The 19,322-nt window shown below is 44.4% G+C and overlaps 1 protein-coding gene across 1 annotated transcript in view; it reads right to left on the bottom strand.

The window, feature by feature from the left end:
* The window catches only part of LOC139265211 (2-Hydroxyacid oxidase 2-like), a 132,360-nt gene that overhangs the window by 46,120 nt on the left and 66,918 nt on the right, over nucleotides 1–19,322 (bottom strand). Inside the window, exon 3 of the mRNA XM_070882135.1 lies at nucleotides 13,490–13,638. Within this exon, the coding sequence (XP_070738236.1) occupies nucleotides 13,490–13,638 (149 nt within the window). The remainder of the gene's footprint in view (nucleotides 1–13,489; nucleotides 13,639–19,322) is intronic.

Here is a 19,322-nt window from a genome sequence, read left to right as displayed (position 1 = left end):
AGGGAAGATAGATTTCGAAGGTAAACTTGCGCAAAACATAAAAGCAGATAGTAAAAGCTTTTACAAATATATAAAACGGAAAAGAGTGACTAAAGTAAATGTTGGTCCCTTAGAAGATGAAAAGGGGGATTTAATAATGGGAAATGTGGAAATGGCTGAGACCTTAAACAATTATTTTGCTTCCGTCTTCACAGTGGAAGACACAAAAACCATGCCAAAATTTGCAGGCCACAGGAATGTGGGAAGGGAGGACCTTGAGACAATCACTATCACTAGGGGGTAGTGCTGGACAGGCTGGGGGAGACTAGAACTAGGGGGCACAGCCTCAAAATACGGAGGAGCCAATTTAAAGCCGAGTTGAGAAAGAATTTCTTCTCCCAGAGGGTTGTGAATCTGTGGAATTCTCTGCCCAAGGAAGCGGTTGAGGCTAGCTCATTGAATGTTTTCAAGTCAAAGATAGATAGATTTTTAACCAATAAGGGAATTAAGGGTTACGGGGAGAGGGCGGGTAAGTGGAGCTGAGTCCACGGCCAGATCAGCCATGATCTTATTGAATGGCAGAGCAGGCTCGAGGGGCTAGATGGCCTACTCCTGTTCCTAATTCTTATGTTCTTATGTTCTTATACCCCTTGATCTCTTTAGACGTAAGGGCCATATCTAACTCCCTCTTGAATATATCCAATGAACTGGCATCAACAGCTCTCTGCGACAGGGAATTCCACAGGTTAACAACTCTCTGAGTGAAGAAGTTTCTCCTCATCTCAGTCCTAAATGGCCCACCCCTTATCCTAAGACCTGGTTCTGGACTTCCCCAACATCAGGAACATTCTTCCCGCATCTAACCTGTCCAGTCCCGTCAGAAATCTTATACGTTTCTATGAGATCCCCTTTTATCATTCTAAACTCAAGTGAATAAAGGCCCAGTTGATCCATAGGTCATACGTCAGTCCAGCCATCCCTGGAATCAGTCTGATGAACGTTTGCTACACTCCCTCAATAGCAAGAACGTCCTTCCTGAGACCAAAACTGAACACAATATTCCAGGTGAGGCCTCACCAAGGCCCTGTACACTGCAGTAAGACCTCCCTGCTTCTATACTCAAATTCCCTAGCTATGAAAACCAACATACCATTTGCCTTCTTCACCGCCTGCTGTACCTGTATGCCAACTTTCAATGACTGATGAACCATGGCACCCAGGTCTTGTTGCACCTCCCCTTTTCCTAATCTGCCGCCATTCAGATAATATCCTGCCTTCGTGTTTTTGCCCCCGAAATTGATAACCTCACATTTATCCACATTATACTGCATCTACCATGCATTTGCCCACTCATGTAATCTGTCGAAGTCACCCTGCAGCCTCTTAGCTTCCTCCTCACAGCCCACACCGCCACCCAGTTTAGTGTCATCTGCAAACTTGGAGATATTACACTCAATTCCTTCATCTAAATCGTTAATGTATATTGTAAAGAGCTGGGGTCCCAGCACTGAGCCCTGCGGCACTCCACTAGTTACTGTCTGCCATTCTGAAAAGGACCCATTTATCCAGACCCTCTGCTTCCTGTCTGCCAACTAGTTCTCTATCCACGTCAGTACATTACCCCCAATACCATGTGCTTTGATTTTGTACACCAATCTCTTGTGCGGGACCTTGTCAAAAGCTTTTTGAAAGTCCAAATACGCCACATCTACTGGTTCTCCCTTGTCCACTCTACTAGTTACATCCTCAAAAAATTCTAGAAGATTCGTCAAGCATGATTTCCCTTTCATAAATCCATGCTGACTTGGACCGATCCTGTCACTGCTTTCCAAATGCGCTGCTATTTCATCCTTAATGATCATTTCCAACATTTTCCCCACTACTGATGTCAGGCTAACCAGTCTATAATTACCCATTTTCTCTCTCCCTCCTTTTTTAAAAAGTGGTGTTACATTAGCTACTCTCCAGTCCATAGGAACAGATCCAGAGTTGATAGACTGTTGGAAAATGATCACCAATGCATCCACTATTTCTAGGGCCTCTTCCTTAAGTACTCTGAGATGCAGACTATCAGGCCCCGGGGATTTATCGGCCTTCAATCCAATCAATTTCCTTAACACAATTTCCCGCCTAATAAGGATATCCTTCAGTTCCTCCTTCTCACTAGACCCTCGGTCCCCTAGTACCTTCGGAAGGTTATTTGTATCTTCCTTCGTGAAGACAGAACCAAAATATTTATTCAATTGGTCTGCCATTTCTTTGTTCCCATTATAAATCCGACTGCAAGGGACCTACGTTTGTCTTTACTAATCTTTTTCTCTTCACATATTTATAGAAGCTGTTGCAGTCAGTTTTTATGTTCCCTGCAAGCTTCGTCTCGTACTCTATTTTCCCCCTCTTAATTAAATCCTTAATCCTCCTCTGTTGAATTCTAAATTTCTCCCAGTCCTTAGGTTTGTTGCTTTTTCTAGCCAATTTATATGTCTCTTCCTTGGTTTTAACACTATCCTTAATTTCCCTTCTTAGCCACGGTTGAGCCACTTTCCCGGTTTTATTTTTACTCTGGACAGGGATGTACAATTGCTGAAGTTCATCCATGTGATCTTTAAATGTTTGCCATTGCTCATCCACCTTCAACCCTTGAAGTGTCCTTTGCCAGTTTATTCTAGCCAATTCACGCCTCATACTGTCGAAATTACCTTTCCTTAAGATCAGGACCCTAGTTTCCGAATCAACTGTGTCACTCTCCATCTTAATAAAGAATTCTACCATATTATGGTCACTCTTCCCCAAGGGGCCTCGCACAACAAGATTGCTAATTAGTCCCTTCTCATTACACATCACCCAGTCTAGGATGGCCAGCCCTCTAGTTGGTTCCTCGACATATTGGTCTAGAAAACCATCACTAATACATTCCAGGAAATCCTCCTCAACCGCATTGCTATCAGTTTGGTTAGCCCAATCTATATGTAGATTAAAGTCGCCCATGATAACTGCTGTACCTTTATTGCACACATCCCTTATTTCTTGTTTGATGCTGCCCCCAACCTCACTACTACTATTTGGTGGTCTGTACACAACTCCCACTAGCGTTTTCTGCCCTTTGGTATTCCACAGCTCCACCCATACCGATTCCACATCTTCCAGGCTAATGTCACTCCTTCCTATTGCATTAATTTCCTCTTTAACCAGCAACGCCACCCCGCCTCCTTTTCCTCCCTGTCTATCCTTCCTAATGCTGAATATCCCTGGATATTGAGTTCCCAGCCCTGGTCACCCTGGAGCCATGTCTCCGGTTGCATCATATCCGTTAACTGCTATATGCGCAGTTAATTCGTCCACCTTATTCCGAATACTTCTCGTATTGAGGTACAGGGTCTTCAGGCTTGTCTTTTTAAGACACTTTGCCCCTTTAGAATTTTGCTGTAATGTGGCCCTTTTTGTTTTTTGCCTTAGGTTTCTCTGCCCTCCACTTTTACTATTCTCCTTTCTATCTTTTGCTTCTGCCTCCATTTTATTTCCCTCTGTCAATAAAGGATGAGATCAGTGTGTTCGTGAGAAATGATATTGGCTCAGAAGATCAGTTTGTGTAGAGATAAGGAATAATAAGGGGAAAAAGTCACTGGTGGACATAGTCTATAGGCCCAAATCAGTAGCTACACTGTTGGACGAAGTATAAATCAAGAAATAATGGAGGCTTGTAAAAAAGGAATGGCAATAATCATGGGCGATTTTAACCTTCATAAAGCAAATTGGCCAGGGTAGCCTTGAGGAAGAGTTCATAGAGTGTATCCGGGATAGTTTCCTTGAACAGTACATTGCGGAACCATGCAGGGAGCAAGTTATCTTAGATCTGGTACAGTGTAATGAGATAGGATTAATAAATTATCTCATAGTAAAAGATCCTCTAGAAATGAGTGACCATAACATGGTTGAATTTCAAATTCAGTTGGAACACGAAAAAGTTGGTTCTCAAACCAGTGTCCCAAGCTTAAATAAAGGAGACTACAATGGTATGAAGGCAGAGTTGGCAAAAGTGGACTGGGAAAATAGACTAAAGTGTAAGATAGTTGATGAGCAGTGGCAGACATTTAAGGAGATATTCCATAACTCTCAACAAAAATATATCCAAATGAGAAGGGATAACCAATCGTGACTAAGGAAATAAGGGATGGTATCAAATTGAAAACAAGGGCATACAATGTGGTCAAGACTAGTGGGAGGCCAGATGATTGGGAAACTTTTAAAAGCTAGCAAAGCACAACTAAAAACATGATAAAGAGAGGGTCGATAGATTATGAAAGTAAACTAGCATGAAATATAAAAATAGATAGGAAGAGTTTCTACAGGTACATAAAAAGAAAAAGAGTGGCTAAAGTAAATGTTGGGCTCGAGAGGATGAGACTGGGGAATTAATAATGGGGAACAGGGAAATATTTTGTATCGGTCTTCACGGTAGAAGACACTAAAAACATCCCATTAATGGATAATCAAGGGGCTATTGGGAGGGAGAAATTTAATACAATCATTATCACTCATGAAGTAGTACTCGGTAAAATAATGCGACTAAAGGCGGACAAGTCCCCTGGACCTGATGGCTTACATCCTAGGGTCTTAAAAGAAGTGGCTGCAGAGATAGTGGATGCATTGGTTGTAATCTACCAAAATTCCCTGGATTCTGGGGCGGTCCCAGCAGATTGGAAAACTGCAAATGTAACACCGCTATTGACAAAAAGCAGGAAACTATGGACCAGTTAGCCCATCTGTCATTGGGAAAATGCTGGAGTCTATTATTAAGGAAGCAGTAGCGGGACATTTGGAAATGCATAATTCAATGAAGTATAGTCAGCATGGTTTAATGAAAGGGAAATCATGTTTGACAAATTTGCTGGAATTCTTTGAGGATGTAACGAGCACGGTGGATAAGGGGGAACCAGTGGATACGGTGTATTTGGAATTCCAGAAGGCATTCGATAAAGTGCCACATAAAAGGTTACTGCACAAGATAAAAGTTCACGGGGTTGGGGATAATATATTAGCATGGATAGAGGATTGACTAACAGAAAACAGAGAGTCGGGATAAATGGGTCATTTTCTCTTTGGCAAACAGTGACTAGTGGGGTGCCGCAACGATCGGTGCTGGGTTCTCAACTATTTACAATCTATATTAATCACTTAGATGAAGGGACCGAGTTAAATGTAGCCAAGTTTGCTGATGATACAAAGATGGGTGGGAAAGCAAATTCTGAAGCAGACACAAAAAATCTGCAAAGGGCTATAGACAGGCTAAGTGGGTGGGCAAAAATTTGGCAGATGGAGTATAATGTGGGAAAATGTGAGGTTATCCACTTTGGCAGAAAAAATAAAAAAGCAAATCATAATTTAAATGGAGAAAAATTGCAAACTGCTGCAGTACAGAGGGACCTGGGTGGGGGGGGGGGGGAGCTTGTGCATAAAACATAAAAAGTTAGTATGCAGGTACAGCAAGTAATCAGGAAGCAAATGGAATGTTGGCCCTTATTGCAAGGGGGATTGAGTATAAAAGCAGAGACGTCATGCTATAACTGTACAGGGTATTGGTGAGACCACACCTAGAGTATTGCGTATAGTTTTGATCTCCGTATTTAAGGAAGGATATACTTGCATTGGAGGCTGTTCAGAGAAGGTTCAATAGGTTGATTCCGGAGCTGAGGGGGTTGACTTATGAAGATAGGTTGAGCCTATACACATTGGAGTTCAGAAGAATGAGAGGTGATCTTATCGAAACATATAAGATAATGAGGGAGCTCGACAAGGTGGATGCAGAGAGGATATTTCCACTCATAGGCGAAACTAAATCTAAGGGACATAATCTCAGAATAAGGGGCTGCCCATTTAAAACTGAGATGAGGAGGAATTTCTTCTCTCAGGGGGTTTTAAATCTGTGGAATTCTCTGCTCCAGAGAGCTGTGGAGGCTGGGTCATTGAATATATTTAAGGCGGACGTAGACAGATTTTTGAGCGATGAGGAATGAAGGGTTATGCGGAGCGGGCAGGGAAGTGGAGCTGAGTCCATGATCAGATCAGCCATGATCTTGTTAAATGGTGGTGCAGGCTCGAGGGGCCAGGTGGCCTACTCCTGCTCCTATTTCTTATGTTCTTATGAACTGATCTGAAATTGTTGAACTCATTGTTGAGAAAGGAATGCTGTAAAGTGCCTAATAGAAAGTTGAGGTGCTGTTCCTCGAGGTTACGTTGAGCTTCATTGGAACAGTGCAGGAGGCTGAAAACCAATGTTCCCATAATTTTTGTTTGGGTGCACGGCCCGTTCACAGTTTGTATAACAGTGTAAGAGCCAGTCCCGGACTCTGCCGAATCAGCAGAGAGCTGTGCAGCCACACGTCTTAGAGGGAACACTGCTGTGGACTGAGAGGTCAGAATGGGAGTGGTCCGGAACATTAAAATGACAAGTGACCTGATGCTTGGGGTCACGTTTGTGGACTGAATGGAGGTATTAGAATCATCGAATGTTACAGCAAAGAAGGAGGCCATTTGCCCCCTTTTTATGCTTCATCTTACTCTCTATCTCTTTCGTCATCCAGGAAGCTCTGACTTTGGTTGTCCTACCTTTCCCCCTCGTGGGAATGTACCTCAACTGTACTCGAACCATCTCCTCTTTAAAGGCAGCCCATTGTTCGAATACAGTTTTGCCTGTTAATATTTGATTCCAATTTACCCGGGCCAGATCCATTCTCAACCCACTGAAATTGGCTTTCCTCCAATGAAGTATTTTTACTCTAGATTGCTCCATGTCCTTTTCCATAGCTTATCTAAACATTATGATACTATGATCACTGTTCCCTACATGTTTTCCTACTGACATTTGTTCCACTTGACTACCTCATTCCCCAGAGCCAGATCCAGCAATGCCTCCTTCTTCGTTGGGCCAGAAATATATTAATCAAGAAAGTTCTCCTGAACACACTTCAGAATTTCTTCCCCCTCTCTACCTTTTACACTATTACTATTCCAGTTTATATGATGCATTGGTTGTCATCTTCCGAAATTCCATAGGCTCTAGAAAGGTTCCCGCAGATTGGAAGGAAGCTAATGTAACCCTGCTATTTAATAAAGGAGGGAGAGAGAAAACGGGGAATTACAGATCAGTTTGCCTGACATCAGTAGTAGAGGTGCAGCGCCAAAATCCAGAACTCTCGGGACCGAGGCCGTTCCAGATTCCGTGTTTTTCCAGATTTTCGATTTGTTTTCTGACGTCACGAATGCGAAAAGACCTGAGCCCAGGTTTGGGTATTTCCAGATTTCCAAACGTCAGGAAGCCATGGTGGGCAGGTAGGGGTGGGGGGGGCCGGCGGGGGGAATTCCCACCGAAGAACTACTCGGACCATCCGGCCCCACCATGGAGGTTGGTTGTCAGGCGGGCGGGGCCCCGCCAAGTTGGTCATCGTCAGGCAGGGCTGACCCTGCCGAGGAGGTGTTTGGGCGGGCAGGTGAGGAGGCCCCGATGTAAGGGCGGCGAGACAAACGGCGGTGAAGCGAGGCCCGAGGCCGGGCAGCAGCGAAGCCCTGAGGTCAGCAAGGTCGTCCAGTCCGGATTCCGGAACATTTTACGGATTCCGGAACTCCGGATTTCGGATGTGGCACCTGTAGCGAAAATGCTAAAATCTATTATTAAGGATGTGGTAACAGGACACTTCAAAAATAATAACAGGATTGGGCAGAGTCACATGGATTTATGAAAGGGAAATCATGTTTGACAAATCTGTTAGAGTTTTTTGAGGTTGTAACTAGTAGAATAGATAAGGGGAAAATCAGTGGATGTGGTGTATTTGGATTTTCAGAAGGAATTCGATAAGGTGCCACACAAGAGGTTATTAAACAAAATTAGGGCTCATAGGATTGGAGGTAATATACTAGCATGGATTGAGGATTGGTTAACGGACAGAAAACAGAGAGTAGGAATAAAGAGGTCATTTTCGGGTTGACAGGCTGTAACTAGTGGGGTGCCGCAAGGATCAGTGCTTGGGCCCCAGCTATTCACAATCTATCTCAATGATTTGGATGAGGGGACCAAATGTAATATGTCCAAGTTTGCTGATGATACAAAGCTAGGTGGGAATGTAAGTTGTGAGGAGGATGCAAAGAAGCTTCAAGGGGATATAGACAGGCTAAGTGAATGAGCAAGAACATGGCAAATGGAATATAATGTGGAGAAATGTGAAGTTATCCACTTTGGTAGGAAAAATAGAAAAGCAGAGTATTTTTTAAATGGTGAGAGATTGGGAAATGTTGGTGTTCAGAGGGACTTGGGTGTCCTTCATCACTGAAAGTTAACTGAAAGGTACAGCAAGTAATTAAGAAAGCAAATGAAATGTTGGCCTTTAGTTCAAGAGGATTTGAGTATAAGAGTAAAGAAGTCTTACTGCAATTATATAGGGCCCTGGTGAGACCATACCTGGAGTATTGTGTACAGTTTTGGTCTCATTACCTAAGGAAGGATATACTTGCCATAGAGGGAGTGCAACAAAGGTTCACCAGACTGATTCCTGGGATGGGGGATTGTCCTTTGAGAGAGATTGAGCAGACTAGGCCTATATTCTCTCGAGTTTAAAAGAATGAGAGAGGTAATCTCATTGAAACAAACAAAATTCTTACAGGGCTTGACAGGATAGATGCAGGGAGGATGTTTCCTCTGGTTGGGGAGTCTAGAACCAGGGGTCACAGTCTCAGAATAAGGGGTTGGCCATTTGGGACTGAGATGAGGAGAAACTTTTTCACTCAGTGGGTGGTGAATCTTTGGAATTATCTATCCCAGAGGGCTGTGGAGGCTCAGTCTTTGCGTATATTCAAGACAGAGATCGATAGATTTTTGGATATTAAGGGAATCAAGGGAGATGGGGATAATGCTTGAAAGTAGAGTTGAGGTAGAAAATCAGCTATGATCTTATTGAATGATGGAGCAAGCTTGAGGGGCCGAATGGCCTACTCCTGCTCCTAATTTTTATGTTCTCGTTCTTATGAGGATAGTTGAAGTCGCCCATTATTACTACACTATAGTTCTTGCAGCTCTCTGTAATTTCGCTGCAGATTTGATCTTCGATATTTTTCCCACTATTTGGTGGCCTGTAGAATACACCTAATAGTTTAATGGCACCTCTATTGTTTCTTAACTCTAGCCATATAGATTCCTTGACCCTCCAGGACATCCTCTCTCTCCAGCACTGTAATATTCTTCTTAATCAATACTGCCACCCCATCTCCAATCTTTCCTTCCCTATCTTTCCTGAACAAGTTATAACTAGGAATATTTAGTATTCAATCCTGCTCTTTTTTGAGCCAGGTCTCCGTTATCGCCATAACATCATATTCCCATCTGGCCATTTGCGCTTGCAGCTCACCAGCCTTATTTAACACGCTTCATGCGTTTACACACATGCACTATAAACCTATCTTAGACCTTCTTGTATTGTTTCTTCGTCTGATCTCACCTAATACCTTACTATTTCTTACTCTAGTGCTATCTGTCTCTCCCCATCCTTTGTGCACCATGTTTCTCCTTTCAAATGCTACATCCTGGTGCCCATCTCCCTGCCAAATTAGTTTAAACCCACTCCAACAGCACTAATGTTCTGTAAAGTGGTCACCCAATCTGCGTTTGATCTCCCCAGTGTAGAGGAGACTGCATCGGGAGCAGCAAATATAGTACAATAAATTGCAAGAAGTACAAGTAAATTGCTGTTTCACCTGCAAGCAGTGTTTGGGGCACTGGACAGTGGGAAGGGAGGAGGTAAAAAGGTAAATGTTGCATCCGCTATGATTGCAGAGGAAGGTGATGTGGGAAGGGGAGTGGATGTTGGCGTGACAGAGGAGTGGACCAGGATGCTGCGGAGGGAACCATCCCTACAGAATGCTAAAAGGGGAGGGGAGAGGAAGATGTGTTTGGTGGTGGGATCACGCTGGAGATGGCAAAAATGGCGGAGAATGATCCATTGAATCTGAAGGCTCGTGGCGTGTAAGGAGATCCCTATGGTTTTTCTTGGAGGGTGGGAAAGGGATAAGAGCAGAAGTGCATGAAATGAAATGAACATGGTCGAGGGCTCGGTCAACCACGGAGGAGACGAATCCTTGGTCGAGGAAAATGAAGACATATCGGAAGCACTGGTTATGGAAAGTGGCATCCTCGGACCAGATGCGATGGCGAAACTGGGAAAATAGAATATAGTCCATTTCGGAAGCAGGGTGGAAGGAAGGTGTAGTCAAGGTAGTTGTGGACGTCAGTGAGCATATGGTGGATGTTGGTCAATTGCCAATCCCCAGAAATGGAGACAGAGAAGTTGAGGAAGGGACAGGAAGATATGGAGATGGACCATGTGAAGGCAAGGGAAGTGTGGAAATTAGAAGCAAAGTGGATGACATTTTCCAGTTCGAGGTGAGAGCAGGAAACGGCACCGATGCAGTCATCAGTGTACCGGAAAAAGAGTGAGGGAAGGAACAGGCAGGCATAGTTAGGACCCATGCGGGTTCCCATATTTATTTGGAGGAAGAGAGTGGAGTCAAAGAAGAAGTTGTTCAATGAGAGAACAGTTAAAATCTGTTCAGATATGTAAAATAAACGTCTGAACGATATCACTAAAAAGATTGTTTTCAAGAAAGTTCACAATCACATTTTTGTAAAAATATTGCATCTTCTTTTTAAATCAATGTTTTGGTGTTCAGAAACTTTTATTCCTTGAGTAAAAGTATGTCAAATTGAGTGACCAGATACATAGTGGCTTCAAACTTGTAGTTTATAACTTCTTATGTGATGAAACTTGGCAGAATAGACCAAACCCATTTGGAAAGGGTTACTTAAAGCTATCCCATGAATCCACAACAGTAATATAATGCACAGAAGTTTATATTTTGAGTCGCTATCTGGGCTATCCCTGGACTTTTCTGTCAAATAAACTTAAAATAATATAATATTAATTGATTAACTGATGAAAATTACAATACTTGTTTCCTAAATTCCATTTGGTTACAATCTATAGCAAATTTTGAAATTTAACTCATTGGCAACAAAGCTCGCATATGGGGTTGGGCCCCAACAAAGGTGATATACTCAGCCCCAAATTCCTCTCGATGGTCTTGGCTGTGTCAGGTTTCCAGCCTCGGGGTGATAGATCAAGTTGGCATTATAGGAGTAAAAAATATATCAATGGGAATGGGGCAAGATTACAATGGCACTATATAAGGTTACTTTCCCTCATCATTCCTTAGCAAAGCATGCAAGTGAACATTCACCACAAGTTCCTGGGAATGAGTGAAGGACATGCATTCACACATGACAGTTACAATCAGCGTGAGAGAGAGAAAAGACCAAGAATAATAATGTCAATTATTGTTGATGCTATCTTCTGCAAAGGGGATGGAGTATAAAAGCAGGGAAGTCCTGCTACAGCTATACAGGGTATTGGTGAGGCCACATCTGGAATACTGCGTGCAGTTTTGATTTCCGTATTTAAGAAAGGATATATTTGCTTTGGAAGCAGTTCAGAGAAGGTTCACTAGGTTGATTCCGGAGATGAGGAGATTGACTTATGAGGAAAGATTGAATAGTTTGGACCACTACTCATTGGAATTCAGAATAATGAGAGGTGATCTTATCAAAACGTATAAGATTATGAGGGGGCTTGACAAGGTGGATGCAGAGAGGATGCTTCCACTGATGGGGGAAGACTAGAACTAGAGGGCATGATTTTAGAATAAGGGGCTGCCCGTTTAAAACTGAGATGAGGAGAAATTTCTTCTCTCAGAGGGTTGTAAATGTGTGGAAGTCGCTGCCTCAGAAGCTGTGCAAACTGGGACATTGAATAAATTTAAGACAAAAGTAGACAGTTTCTTAAACGATAAGGGGATAAGGGGTTATGGGGAGCGGGCAGGGAAGTGGAGCTGAGTCCATGATCAGATCAGCCATGATCTTATTGAATGGCAGAGCAGGCTCGAGGGGTCGTATAGCCTACGCCTGCTCCTATTTCTGATGTTCTGATGTTCTGTTAAGCGACTGTGGTTTAAAAATCAGCTGAATGCAGCTACATTATGTTTGGCTTTGTTGCAAACCCAGGGCCTTGAAAAATTATTACTCCCAAAATGACACATCTAGTTTGCAATAGATTCATTCACTCACAGAGGGAACGATGACATCATCAGGAAAGGATGAGAATATCGGGACGTAATCTGCATACTTAAAGCACTACCTTCCGATGGGTACTAGAATGGTGCCAGGGATGTGGGGCTCTAGGGATGTGGAGAAGCTGGGACTGTTCTCCTTAGAGCAGAGAAGGTTAAGGAGAGATTGCATAGAGGTGTTCAAAATTATGAAGGGTTTTGTTAGCGAACATAAGGAGAAACTTTTTCCACTGGGGGGAGTCAGTATCCAGAGGACACAGATTTAAGGTGATTGGCAAAATAATCAGAGGGGAGTTGATGAGAATTTTTTTATGCAGCGAATTGTTATGATCAGGAATGCACTGCCTGAAAGGGCCGTGGAAGCAGATTCAATAGTAACTTTCAAAAGGGAATTAGATAAACACTTGAAGAGGAAACATTTACAGGACAATTGGGAAAAAGTAGGGGGGTGGGACTAATTTCAAAGAGCCGGCACAGGCATGATGGGCTGTATGATTCTATGGTAACCAGTTAAAATACAAAATAAAAACAAAAAGTGCTGGAAATGCACAGCAGGTCAGGTTAAAATCCAGTCCAGCAGGAAGGCAGTGGGATCCCAGAGGGGTAAGTCGCTGGCCTTGTTTTAACTGACCCTGCCTTGTTTCCACTGGGTGGGGTGGGGTTAAAATTACCCCTATAGCTTTACAAATCAGTCTTTCAAAATCCAGAAATGGCTCTCTCAAATCCAAAGCTCTGTTTAATTTCTGTCCGTTTCCTGCTCCAAGAGCTGGATAATGTTCTTGGTTATTACCTGAGCGGTTAACTGGCTGTTAAAAACACTTGGGCCGTGATTTGCCCAAACTCGGTGAGTCCGCTATGGCCGGGGTCAGTGGCTCCAGCCTGCTGCGTAGAATGATGTTACGTTGATTGGGCTTATTGAGCCCACCCAGCATGTTTCCCGGCCAATTAAAGGAAGCGGGTCTGATGGCATCATTTGATGGCACATCATCTGCCGGTTTCCTTAAAGGGACAATGCGCAAATTAATTTTGACAGTTAACTCACAATCAGGCTTGTTCCACTGATAACCTATCAATACTTAATCTTTTCTTTTTAAACATGGGAAAATGGATGTTAATTGCAGCTTGATTTGGGAGTGATACAGATTGGGAATTATTTTTTTTGAAAGTGATTCTCTCAAACTCAGCTCAGGCAGAATATGCAAGAAACAAGCTTTGAAATCCTAGTCTTGTCAAGGAACTGGGATGGTTCATTGCCTTGTTTGTTTAGTTTATAGCCAATGAGTAGGGTTACACTGTTATATTAAGAATCAGCATACATGCAAAGACCTATATATAACACACAAACCTTTTAAAAGCCAGCACGTTCTTGTCTCTTGATTCACAGTCATCTGCACCACCAGCATAGAAGTCCCATACTGCTATGGGTAAGTGATGTTCAGCGTACGCTTCAAAGTCATCCAAGCAAATCATTGGCATTGCTAGGAGAGGGCGAATCTTGGAGAATGAGAAAAAAAATCTTTAGTTTGTTTAATTAGCAATAAATATTTTCCAGATATTTACAGTTGTTCCACAGTTTCATCTCAAATTCTGAAATGCACTGCTTAATTCTGTAAGGACACCCGCCCCAAGCTTAATGTAATCGGGGCTTGGTCTGCTATTTTAACCAGTGGCCCTGCTGCCGGCCAGGCAGTGATTCCTGCCAGAGTCAGGCGGGAGTCGGGGCTGAACATGGAAATGAGGAGCAGGAATTAAAATCTCTCTGGGCCTCGACACGCAAGCTTGTGGCTCACCCAGGCAGCCTTACACCAATCGATTCTGTGCCACAATAAAATCGGGGCCAATTAATCTCTAGTCTACACTTACATAAATCTAGGAGCTGGAGTACACATCCACAATAAAATTCAATATTTGACCATGTGCTCTCATTCACTTTAGCTGATTCATGAGGAACAAGAGGTTGAAAGCCTCTCGAAAAATTGATGAGAGGACTGAGTTTCTCTAGAGCCTTACACCGCTCTACAATCTCACTAATACATGACTGCTCTCATGAAAGGGAAATCCAGTCTGTTCCTTTCTGATTATGCTGCAGGTCTGCAGAGTATCATCAGTCATGGCCAAAAAGATTTCTTTTTGGGCTACTGCCAATGGCTGATAAATCTAATGCTCTCCAACAAATCCATGAGGTCTGGAGAGAGCCCTCCAGATATTTTGGAGGCCTGTAGGATAGTCAGAATAGAACAGCCTGAATTTTGCTTTTATGAAGAATTTGCAGGGCAGAATGTGAATTTGCATATGTTCAGCATATGTAACAACCCTACGAACCATGCTAAGAGTTATTGACATCAGTCATGATAAGGCTTACTTTCTCGTGTATACAAACTGAAACTGTGCTCTGGAACACCAAGTGTATATGAGCCATAAAGATAATTCTATTCACTAACCTTAGAAGTTCAGCCCTAAGACGAGTTGGTGGTTCCTGTACTTTTTGCTTCCTTTGTCTAGAGCTGTTTGAACACTGCTCACACCTTCTGCCACCAACATTATCAAGGTGATGTAGTGCCAAGTCCACTTCCTCTCATCAAACTGGTTCATTAAGGCTTTCCATCTCCAATTACTTTTCTGCCAGATAGGTCCTTATAGTGACCTTGCAGATATATTTATGGATTTATTGGGGAGGACCAGCCTGGTCAATTATTGGCACCAGTCAAACGAACATTTTTTGACCATGACTCATGACAAATCTTGAGAGAATAATAGTGTATAACTTTTGTGTAATTGCACGACCTCGCAGATGGATACAACCCAATGCTCTCACCATCTCACTAATCATCCCCTGGTCTTAATGGCATGCTGCACCAACATCTACCTCTGCAGCTGCTCTCGATTTTTTAAAGAAGTTTCAAGCATTACTTTAAAGGCTCTTTTGCGACTCGTTTCATGCTCCGGCAGGGTGGCAAATGGTGTTTCTGAGCATCAAACGGGGTGTCCAGGATTTAGCGCCCGGCCAGAAGTTTCGCCAATGGTTTTGCAGCAGAGTAAAAACTTACCGCCCCGCACTCCGTTTTGACCGTCACGATGACGTAACTCGTCGTGCAAGGCTGCGCGAGCGCCTTGGGTGGAACTTTCGGCTCGAACGCCTGATTTAGCGACCGCCCCAGGAACCGATCGAAAAAAAAGGCAGTCGCAGGGTGCAGCAGGCGCAATTAGTGGCACATTTAAAGGGAGGCTAGAGGATCTTATATCGCAGTTGTCAGTGATTGCCATGGTTGCGCGCAGAGCGCTGCGTGAGTCTACAGTTTAAAGTGGCACTTTTATGTGACTTAACCCTTTGTTTTCAAGGTCAGTGAGAGATTTCATGAGGGGAAATGCTAGTTCGCCAGAAAATCATGCTGGTTGCTATTGGCAGGCGGCTTCAAGCTGGATGAAGGGTTCTTGTCCATGGTGGGCAATGGAATTGAAGAGGTCTCAGAGGTTTGGGGAGGAGGTCTTAACCCCATGGGTTAACAGGGAACATCGCTCATACCTCCATATTTCTGATGCGCAGTGCGTTCAAAGGCTGCACTTCAGAGAAGAAGTGAAGACAGAGAAATGCCAGCTCCTACAGGCAGATCTACAGCCTACCAACACCAACAGGACTGCGCTGCCGTCAAGGTGAAGGTGATTGTAGTGATGGCCTTCTATGTCTTCAGCTCCTTGCAGGCAGCAGCAGCAGGAGACATATGCAGCATCTCTCAGCATGACACACATTGCTCTATTCACACAGAATGGACTTCATAAAGTTCCCAATGAACAGGGACAGCCAGAATGAGAGGATTATAGGGTTTGGATGATTTGCAGGCTTCCCCAAGGTTCAAGGTGCCATTGATTGTACACACGTTGCCTTGCGAGCACCAACACAGGATGCAGAGGTCTTAACTGAAACTGAAACTGAAAGGGATACCACTCCCGAAATGTTCAGCTGGTCTGTGATGACACTCAGCACATCCTCACAGTCAATACCCGCTATCCAGGAAGCACACATGATGCTTTCAACTTGTGTGAGAGCAGTGTGTCATGAATGTTTCAGCGACAAAGACAGAGCTGACTGATCGGGGACAAAGGTTACGGCTGGCCACCTGGTTCATGACCCCCCTTCCGGAACCGTGCCACAGAAGCCGAGCATCGCTATAATGACAGCCACGCAGTCACCCACATAATTGAACAGACAATTGGCATGCTAAAGTATCGCTTCCGATGCCTAGACCACTTTGCTTCAATACTCCCCCCCAACAAGTCTCTGAGTTCATTGTGGTGTGCTGCATGCTACACAACTTAGCCATCATGAGAAACATAGAAACATAGAAAATAGGTGCAGGAGTAGGCCATTCGGCCCTTCTAGCCTGCACCGCCATTCAATGAGTTCATGGCTGAACATGCAACTTCAGTACACCATGAGGGGCCAGGCAATGCCAGTAGGGATTGCAGGACCACTTCAGGAGGAGGAGGAGGAGGATGAGGAAGAGGAGACTGTCGAGGAACCCATGCTGCATCCACCACAACCACAGGGGAGGCAGCATGGAGATATGGCCACAGCAAGAGCCTTGTGTCAGCAGCTCATCATTAACCGGTTTGCTTGAACAGGGAAGGGGGGGTTGGAGCATTGCTTCGCTACTCTATGCCACCATGCTGACTTTTCTGCACCCGATTCTGCGAATGAGACATAGGACAGCAATGTCAAAGGTCAAACAACAATTTTTTAATCAAAATGCAACAGTTTCAACCCCCCCCACCCCCCGCCCCAAAACCCAAAACTATACCATGGTTAAAGACTTAAGAGCACAGAACTGGAGCTAGATTTTAAACTTTTTTTGCATGTTTAACGCCCACTTAATGCCCATTTTACTGCTGAAATGACGTTTAACGCCCATATAATCGGCCATTTAGCCACAAAATGGAAACTGACGGGCATTTTTCAGAAACTTATCATCGAGCGTTACTTTCCGCATGTGTTTATTGGCGGGAAAAAATAATATCGCCTGCCCATTTTTTGGGGGCAGAATCATCAGAATGGGCGAAATCAACGGCCATATCACCCAGCGTTAATCTCTGCACAGATTTAACGCCAGGATTCAATAATACTGCCCACCCATTTTTTTTGTCGTGAAGAGCATATTTACCGAAACTAGCGGCCATGAGATCACCCAGCGTCACTTTCACTACGTCGCACACTTATCGCCCACAATATCACGCTCCCAAAAAAACGCCCAGTAAAAGTGGAACTAACCAGAACTAATCGCAGCATTATGGATGCCATGTTCTACATCACATGTCATAGCCTTTAAAAGGCTGCTGTACTTCAACCTCAGGGGAGTTCAGATGTATTCTGGAGGTCGTTGGAGTTGATGTGAACATCTCTACAAACATCTTGACCATACTGTGACCGATTGCAATTGAATAGGCGTCTTCATCGGGACATTCCTTGTTTGTGACCAATCGGTGGAAAACAGAGAGCTATTGCAAAGGGGCCTGTCCTTTCTCACCCTCTCTTGATAACCAATTACATGCAGCAGACTCGAGTTCGCCAAAGGTATGCTCCACAGCATTATGTGCTCACGTAAGATGTGCCAGACTGATGAGGAGGACCAGACGTTACAACCCCCGTAAGCACAGGGAGAAGCAGCCTCACCTCAACTTGCCCGACACCACCTGCCTTCGGAGACTGCGCTTCCACAAAGAGGTTGTCACTAAGGTGTGCCAGCTGATAAGGGGAGATCTGCAGTCTACCAGCACCATCAGTACTGCACTGTCCGTCGAGGTCTACGCATCGGGTTCTTTTCAGGCCACAGCTGGTGACATTTGTGGACTGTCTCAGCATGCCACACATTGCTGCATTAGACAGGTCTTTGAAGCCCTGTACGCATGCCAGAGGGACTTGATCAGCTTCCCTATGACCAGGGAGGCACAGAGTGAGAGAGCTCGAGGATTCTCCAGAATTGCAAATTTCCCCAAGGTGCAGGGAGCAATAGACTGTATGCACATTGCAATGCGGGCACCTTTTCAGGATGCAGAGGTTTTCAGGAACCGCAAGCGATTCCACTCCCTGAATGTCCAACTCATTGTCGACCACCAGCAAATTATAATGGCAGTGAATGCTAAATTTCCAGGCAGCATCCATGATGCTCACATCCTGCGTGAGAGCACTGTATCTAACTTGTTTAACAATCAACAAGGTCAATGCTGGATGCTTGGTGACAAAGGATATGACCTCACCACCTGGCTGATGACCCCCCTGTGTGACACCCACACCAAGGTCAAGAGGCGATACAATGAGAGCCTGAGAGCCACAGAGCAACTCGCAATATCATGGGGAAAACCATTGGAGTGCTTAAGCAGCGCTTTAGATGCCTGGACCACTCAAGAGGCGACCTCCAATACCACCCTGAGCAGGTAGCTCAACTCGTGATAGTGTGCTCCATGCTGCACAACTTGGCTATCAGGAGGGGACAAGAATTGTCTGATGAGTCTGACAGTCCACTTCACCAGAGAGAGGAAGAGGAGGACAAGGAGGTCGATGCTGACATCGGCCAATACAATCAGGCTGATGCTGAAGCCTTGTCCCCGCCCCCCTGTAGACAGCATGAAAGTGCCCATGGTGGCATGATAGCTGCAAGAGCCTTACGTCAGGAGTTTATCAATGATCGCTTTGCCTGAAAGAATGTTGGTGTTATTTACAAAGCTGACACACTGCTGGGTGTGCAGGTCATACATTAATGGTGGGCATCACCTTGGTGACAGTTAAAGTTTAAGTTGATTGAAGTTAAGTGTCATTATACACTTTGATGTTAAGGAAACACCAGCGTGTAATGGTGTAGCTATCTGAGCCAATGCGCAACAAGGTTTTGTTAAATAAAAAGCATTTAAACCGAACATTTGTCTGAAATCATCAGTATTTCTGTAAAAAACAACCCTTCAACCCCCCCCCCCCACTCCTCCTCCCCACCTCTACCCCTTCCCCTCCTGACTCCAAGCCGCATGGCCGAGGAGCTCCTCAGGTGATGCTTCATTGCGGGGGAGGGTGGGGAGGTGACGGCCGAACCGCTGCTTGGATGGATTCGGGAGAGGATGTTCCCGAGGTGGGAACGTGCTCCGAGCCAGAAGCAAGATGGTGCTGGCTCTCATGTGTGGTTGGCAATGGGGGT

The sequence above is a fragment of the Pristiophorus japonicus genome, chromosome 6 (assembly GCF_044704955.1).
Source record: "Pristiophorus japonicus isolate sPriJap1 chromosome 6, sPriJap1.hap1, whole genome shotgun sequence".
Classification (NCBI taxonomy): Eukaryota; Metazoa; Chordata; class Chondrichthyes; family Pristiophoridae; genus Pristiophorus; species Pristiophorus japonicus.
The sequence above is the reverse complement of the archived record's forward strand: the minus strand, read 5'-3'. Positions and strand labels throughout refer to the sequence as shown.